Source organism: Palaemon carinicauda, chromosome 11 (genome assembly GCF_036898095.1).
Source record: "Palaemon carinicauda isolate YSFRI2023 chromosome 11, ASM3689809v2, whole genome shotgun sequence".
NCBI lineage: Eukaryota > Metazoa > Arthropoda > Malacostraca > Decapoda > Palaemonidae > Palaemon > Palaemon carinicauda.
Window position 1 is genome coordinate 14,644,762 of NC_090735.1, and position 7,500 is coordinate 14,652,261.

Sequence of the window (7,500 nt, forward strand, 5' to 3'; positions counted from 1 at the left end):
CCTCACTAGAGATAAGGTCAGTGTTTTTTTTTTTTTTTTTTTTTTTGGTGCTTTTGGTTGTTTAAAAGTTTTAAAGGCCGCTCATGAATGGCAGAGGCAAGGGACAGTGACATTGCCCTATCGAGCAGGACAATGCCCTAGAGACTGACCATATTACATATGATCAGTGCCCAAGCCCTCTCACCCCAAGCTAGGACCAAGGAGGGTCAGGCAATGGCTGCTGATGACTCAGCAGATAGACCTACAGGCTCACCCAAACCCCCTATCCTTAGCTCACAAGGATGGTAAGATTGCAGCGACCAAAGGAACTAACAAGTTTGAGCGGGACTCGAACCCCAGTTTGGCGTTTACCATAGAGGGACGTTTTAATATATTTAACTATCTATCTAAATATATATGTGAGCGTATGCATATGCATACGTACTTTCGCATTTTAGGAATTAAGAGACTAACAGACATGCAAAGATCATTTTAGTAATAATCTACAATGATCATTCCTTGAGAATAATTCAAGTTCTCGAGTATACTTCTTTTCCGGATATCGCCTCAAAAAATCAATTTAAACGAGACGCAGTTATTATACATTAAATCATATTTCCATAAAAGTCAAATAATCAAGGAATTGCGTACATATTTGTGATATGATTTCTATTTGAAAATAATTCATCAATTAGTTTGAAAATGATTCATCAATTAATTTGAAAATGATTCATCAATTAGTTTGAAAATAATTCATCAATTAGTTTGAAAATATTTCATCCATTAGTTTGAAAATAATTCATCAATCAGTTTGAAAATATTTCATCCATTAGTTTGAAAATAATTCATCAATCAGTTTGAAAATAATTCAACAATTAGTTTGAAAATGATTCAATTAGTTTGAAAATATTTCATCAATTACTTTGAAAAAATTCATCAATTAGTTTGAAAATATTTCATCAATTACTTTGAAAATAATTCATCAATTAGTTTGAAAATATTTTGTCAATTACTTTGAAAATATTTCATCAATTACTTTATAAAACGTTTAACATCATTCGAAATGGATATTGTCAATAGAATTTAAACTAACCCTCTTAATGATCCTCAAATCCCCTTCACAGGTCGAGTTACAGACCCAGATGCTCGAGTGCGAAAAATACCTCCTCGACGTCGAACCAGGGAAGAAACCCGAGTTCGACTTCCGGGTCCTGGACACTGGACAGCTCTGGGTCCCCGAGTACGAGCAGTACTACGACCAGGAGCATTACTGCCTCGAGAACTTCGTGGCCAACGCCAGCGTCAGAGGTTCGCCCCATATCATGGGAGCGATGGTCTGCGTTCTGGAAACTCAAGTGGAGACATTCGATCCGTCGAAGATCCCCGTCAGGAAGTGCTGTATGCATGATGAGGTAAAGGAAGAGAAGTGGATAACACTCTCTCTCTCTCTCTCTCTCTCTCTCTCTCTCTCTCTCTCTCTCTCTCAGAACTACTGAAAACTGGGGACCCATTAAAGCGTATGGAGGGCAAAAAGGAAGGTAAGTGGATAACACTCTCTCTCTCTCTCTCTCTCTCTCTCTTCTCTCTCTCTCTCTCTCTCTCTCTCTCTCTCTCTCAGAACTTCTTCTAAGAACTGAGGACCCATTAAAGTGTATGGAGCGCAAAAAGGAAGGGAGGTGGATAACTCTCACTCTCCACTCAGAACTTAGGACTCAATACAAAGTCAACTAAACCTAACAGTAGCAATAACAATTGCAGATTAAATTGATGGGCCACTTTATCAAAAGGGAAAGTAAAAGTATATGACATCTGGCACCCTACACAAAATGATAGGCCAGATGATAATGGCTGCAATATGTAGGTACTTACAGCTAGAGTTTATACAACAGATGTTGTGTGAGGCCATTATAAAAGCTTTGCAATCTATTGTCTTTTACAAATAAAAATTTATACCACTTCATTTTTTCTTATTTTTATTTTTTTTTTTATCCACACGTAACTTCTGGTTTGGTATTAAATTTGAACATTATCAACACGGTACTCTATTTTCATGTATAAGTAGCTGTTATGCCTACGAATAAGGCAAGTGACGCTCTGAAAAAAAAAAATCTTTAAATTCTGTATTATAATCTTCATTCCTTATACTTATATTGTTACCATTAAGTTTGTTCGCCTGTACGAATGTAGTCATTATTTAAACTATTACGTATCTTTTTAATTACGAAATAGCAGACAAAAGAAGTTAAATTTATAAGTTTTCAAGGTATTTGCGTATTAGAATGAGAGCTTTAACTTTCCACATTTTTTCCCTAGGTATGGGACGCCAGTTCTAGCTGCACAGCTCGTATGCTCGTGACCAACGACCCCTGGTTAGTACCGGTCAAGTCAGCACACCAAGAGACTGCAATTTCTTCCTCTTCTTCCTCCTCAACCGAGAAGGACCACTTATCGTCCCAGAGTCTCCTTTCCTCTTCTAAAGCAGATCTTGTTGACATCAGGCAGTATCCTTATTCGGAAACTCACGAAGTTGTGCCAAACTTCCAGGTATGTTTTCCTTTACATATAACTTTGGTCAATTTTTTTCACGAGACGCATTTACCCTGACTCGCATAGGGTGTCCTTTTAGCTCGGAAAAGTCTCCTAATCGCTCATTGGTTGAACAAAATAATTCTAACCAATCAGCTAGCAGGAAACTTTTTCCAAGCTAAAAGTGCACCCCCTGCGAGTCAGTGCAAATGCGCCTCATTAAAAAAATTGACTATAGTGGAGTCGTTGCATTTCTCTCATTAATAGTAATAAATTATCAGCCATTCTAAAGAGTTTAACGATTTTATACAGTAACTTCATTTTCTGTTAACCTTTGCATTTCTGTTGATATATGAGGATTTAATTGATAGGTGTCAGCAAATGCTGTAACTTCATATGATAAATCAGGATGCCAGAAAACTACAAATAAATCAATCAATCATATGATAAAAAAGAATAAAACAATAATAATTTTCTGCTAGCCATTGTATTTCTGTTGAGAAATAAGGCTGTATTTACTAGGTGTCAGCAAATGCTGTAATGTCATATGATAAAAATATTGAAACAATAATTTTGAAGCGTACTTCAACTATTGCGTTATATTTCATATTGAACTAAAACTACAACGCCTGTGTATGGAGAATGACTAACAGCCGTCCTAAATTACATTCAAATTTAATATAAAACATATTTCACAGTAACCAAAACTTTTCATGAACATCTTTCAATAGTTATTTCCGTCCGTGAAGTATTTAAGTACTAAAGTATTTAATATAAGTATTTACTTTGTTTATCAAATAAGGAAGCGTACCTCTGGCGAAAGAATATTGTAAAATTATAATTTTCCAAAACACACAACGAATTCCATATTTCTTCATCAAAGTACTTCATTATGACTTGAAATTTATATTTTTTAATCATTTATATCTGGCCTAATGTTTACCCCCATTTATTAGCTTTGATATACTGTACCAAATGTTTTAAATATTGCTTAACAGAAACTAGTGACAAGTCGAGTTTTTCTCGCAATGAAAAGTATGTCACTTCTCTAAATATATTAATAATAACGATGAAGAATAAGAAAATATCTATAAAAATCATATAGAAATCTTAAATCAGATTCCTTATTTCCTTCCTGTTTAGTTTCTTCGCTAGAATGTATGACAATAGATAATACAAATAGTGTCCATAAAAATCATAGTGGTTTTAATCTTTCCATTTGTATAATTTAATTTTTTATAAGAATCAATTTATGCAATGAGTTTATTTTACAATATAAATTATAGAATACTGCATTTTCACGCAATTAACGTTTACTATAAACAAACAACTTGCAAGAAAATAAACTTAATTTCATAAAAAAAAAAATGAATTTTTGTCGTTTTTAATTCGATTTATGACAAATTTATTCTGAAAATATCCCATTTTAGCCAAATATTGCAATTCAATATTGCAAAACCTGTAGCTGGTCATTTATCTTCCTCTTCTCCGTCATTCTTTAATCTCGAATCAGACTTGCGTAGGAGAGCAAATGGGTTGGGAAGTCGACAATTTTTACCTGGAAACCGAGACGGGTCACCTTTTCGTGCCGAACCTCAACCGCCTAATCCCAGGTAACCAGTATTGCATCGAGGACTTTCATATCAATGGAACTATCGAGCCAAAAGTAAGTATTGCTTCTCATTTTCAAAAGGCAAATATTAAGATATGATATAGATATGATTATAGATGTACTGTTGGAAGTCTTAGGTGGTGTAAAAAAAAAAAAAAAAAATTATCACGTTTGTTAATGTTTTGCTTACATTTCAACATTAAAAACTGAAGCATTGTTTCTCATTTTCAAACGGAAGAAATTAATTAAGATATTATATTGATATGGTTATCGATACATTGTGAGAAGTCTTAAGTAAAGAAAACTATAACTTACATACAAATCTGCGATTTTAGCCTTTATGTTGATGTTTTGTTTACATTTAAACATTAAATACTGAAGTATTGTCTCTCATTTTCAAACGGAAGAAATTAATTAAGATATGATATTGATATGATTATAGATACGCTGTGAGAAGTATTAGGTAAAGTAAATTATATTTTAAATATGTGATTTTATCGCGTATGTTGATATTTTGTGTATATTTAAACATTAGATATTGAAGAATTATTTCTCATCTTCAAACGGAAGAAACCAATCAAAATATGATATAGATATGATTACAGATATACTGAGATTTCTAAATAAATTAAACTAAATTACAAATTTGTAATTATAACGCTTTATGTTAATATTTTGCGTACATTTAAACATTACATATTACAACTTATTTATATCTTCAGGCCTACGTGTGTGTAAGCGAGAGTGAGAAACAGCGCTTGCAACACGTGCAGACGCCAGGCTGTCAGAAAGAGCTCTGCGTTTCCAAGTGCTGTCCTCTTGGAAGCATTCTGGACGCAGCCTCCAAGAGATGCGTCTCATCCCGTCTCTCCTTCTGGCTGCCTAAAGTGGCGCATTCTAATTTCACGTCTTCTCTGGTAAGAAGTTTATCTCGAGTGGTTTATTACACCTGTCTCTTAGTAAATTCTTCTTAATTCGAAGTAAATTCTTAAAGAAGTAATATTATATAAATGATTGATTGAGAATGTCTATGCATTATTAAGCATGACGCGAGCTCTTGCTAAATTTATGATTCTATATTCTTTATGTCATCTGTAATACTAAGCAGTTAAACATTATTTTATTAATAGTATCGGTAAAAATATTTTTTTGCTATTTTTAATTCCATTTATCTACAGATTTCTTATCTTTAGAAATCTATTTAACTTTAATTACATTTAATGTCAATATTTATGCTTTTAAGTTAATAACCCTAATACAATAATAATGTCCTCTTAATAATGAATAAGCAATATACCATTATTTGAAATAAACAAACTTTCGTGTTCTAATTGCTTCCTAATACAAACTAATCGTCATTTTCTTTTTGTATTCAAACAACGGTAGCGTGTTAAAACGAATATCATAAAACCTTTGACAGATAAAACTAAACTAACAGATTTAAATCAAACCAATTGCCCTTCGTTTTTTTTTTTTTCGTTTTTTTTTCTTGTTCAACACGAGAACGCACAAACATGAAGACATTTCTGGGGCAGCTAAGATAAATTTTTCTGTTACAGAACGTAATTGACAAATAATGACATCCTTCTGGGACGGTAACAGTATAGTCTTAGAATGTAATGTATGAGCCAAGTTACCCACCGGGAAGGTTTCTTATTTACATAATAAATTACCAATTCTGGGTACAACGCTAATGTCCGCAAAACTCGCAAATATATCTCTCTCTCTCTCTCTCTCTCTCTCTCTCTCTCTCTCTCTCTAGAGTGCCAGGCAAAACTAAAGCTTACCGTTTTACCCCGAGAATAAAATGTTTAATAACTTTTAAACATGTTACAATCTATCTGCTAATTTCTTATCTTCTTTTAGTTCATGTACACAGAAGATTTTCCTTAGGCAATTTGCTTGTCATCACAAAAAAGAATTCATTTTATATCGCTTCGCCTGATATAGGAGGAATCATCTAAAGACTTGTGCATGAAGATTAAAATGGACCAATCCATCAATGTCTGGTTCATCTCCCTTCACTCGATATAAAATACACAAAGGATGTTTCTGAACCAATCTGATTTTGATACAAATAGGTTCTAACATTAATCATCTCCCCTATAGTAAAGAGCAAGTGTCTGACTATATATATATATATACACACACACACACACACATATATATATATATATATATATATATGTATATATATATATATATATATATATATATATATATATATATATATATATATATATATATATATGTATACATATGTATATATATATATATATATATATATATATATATATATATATATTATATATACACACACACACATATATATCTTTCCGGTCACGCTCAGCTCTCCCGGTCACTCGGTTATAAGGAGAGGGCATAGTCATACCCCGAGGAGAGGGGAGTGCGTTTAAATGTGTGCATATCTATCTAAATATTTAGCCATCATTTTTGACGGGTCGCGTACACTAGTAATTGATATGAAGTAACATTTTTTCTCAATTCTTCTATCAATCTTTACTGTATCTCCCTCCTGTTCTACCCCATCCCGGTACCGGGTATCCATAGAGATGGGTGTCGAATATAGTATTTTTTCGCGAAAGTTCAAAAGATTTATTTTCGAATTCCATTATATGACGGAGTCAAAACACTGAGTTTCCAAAGTGTTCTTTACTGTGACTCGAATAAAATTTTAATCTTAGAAAACAAATAAGGAACTTAATTATCTTGTGAACAATAATTTGGAAACAACACGTTTTACTCTATAAAAAGACCATATCAATTCTGAATCCAAATAAATTCAATCATGCCAATAAAGCTATCTTTATGCTACGTTACAAACCTAATCTTGTCTATTTAAGTTTACATCTAAATCAATCAACTCAAATTATTTGTTTTCTTTATACCATTATCCATTCATCCTTTACTTATTCACATTTCCAATCTTTCGGCAGGTCATGGACGCAGATTTCAAGTTCGGTTTCCCGGACTGTCCGGACCTGCAACTAACGTATTCCCACGAGCTCGTGCAAATGCAGACAGACGGTTCTCTGCAATACACTTCCAACGTCACCGACGAATGCAACCCACTGCAAGTTTATACCGTCCCTAAGGGCCAGTACTGCATAGATCAGGTACCTACCATGACTATAAGTCTATGTAGATATTATCATAATAATCATTATTATTATTATTATTATTATCATCATTATTTGCTAAGCTACAACCCTAGTTGGAAAAGCAGGATGCTATAAGCCCAAAAGCTCCAACAAGCAAAATAGCCTAGGGGGGAAGGAAACATAGAATAGTGAGCTTAGGTGTACCCTCAAGCAAGAGAACTCTAACCCAAAACAGTCGAAAAAAACAGGATGCTATAAGCC

General features: G+C 33.3%; 1 protein-coding gene across 2 annotated transcripts in view; it reads left to right on the plus strand.

Annotated features, from left to right (window-relative positions):
- Window positions 1–7,500, plus strand: part of LOC137649978 (G-protein coupled receptor Mth2-like) — a 223,374-nt gene that overhangs the window by 202,119 nt on the left and 13,755 nt on the right. For both annotated transcript variants that reach the window (XM_068382971.1, XM_068382970.1), the window contains exons 3-8: window positions 1–16; window positions 1,104–1,391; window positions 2,293–2,523; window positions 4,019–4,171; window positions 4,840–5,034; window positions 7,075–7,254. The exon at window positions 1–16 is cut by the window's left edge and continues 316 nt beyond it. In XM_068382971.1, coding sequence (XP_068239072.1) covers window positions 1–16; window positions 1,104–1,391; window positions 2,293–2,523; window positions 4,019–4,171; window positions 4,840–5,034; window positions 7,075–7,254 — 1,063 coding nt within the window. The remainder of the gene's footprint in view (window positions 17–1,103; window positions 1,392–2,292; window positions 2,524–4,018; window positions 4,172–4,839; window positions 5,035–7,074; window positions 7,255–7,500) is intronic.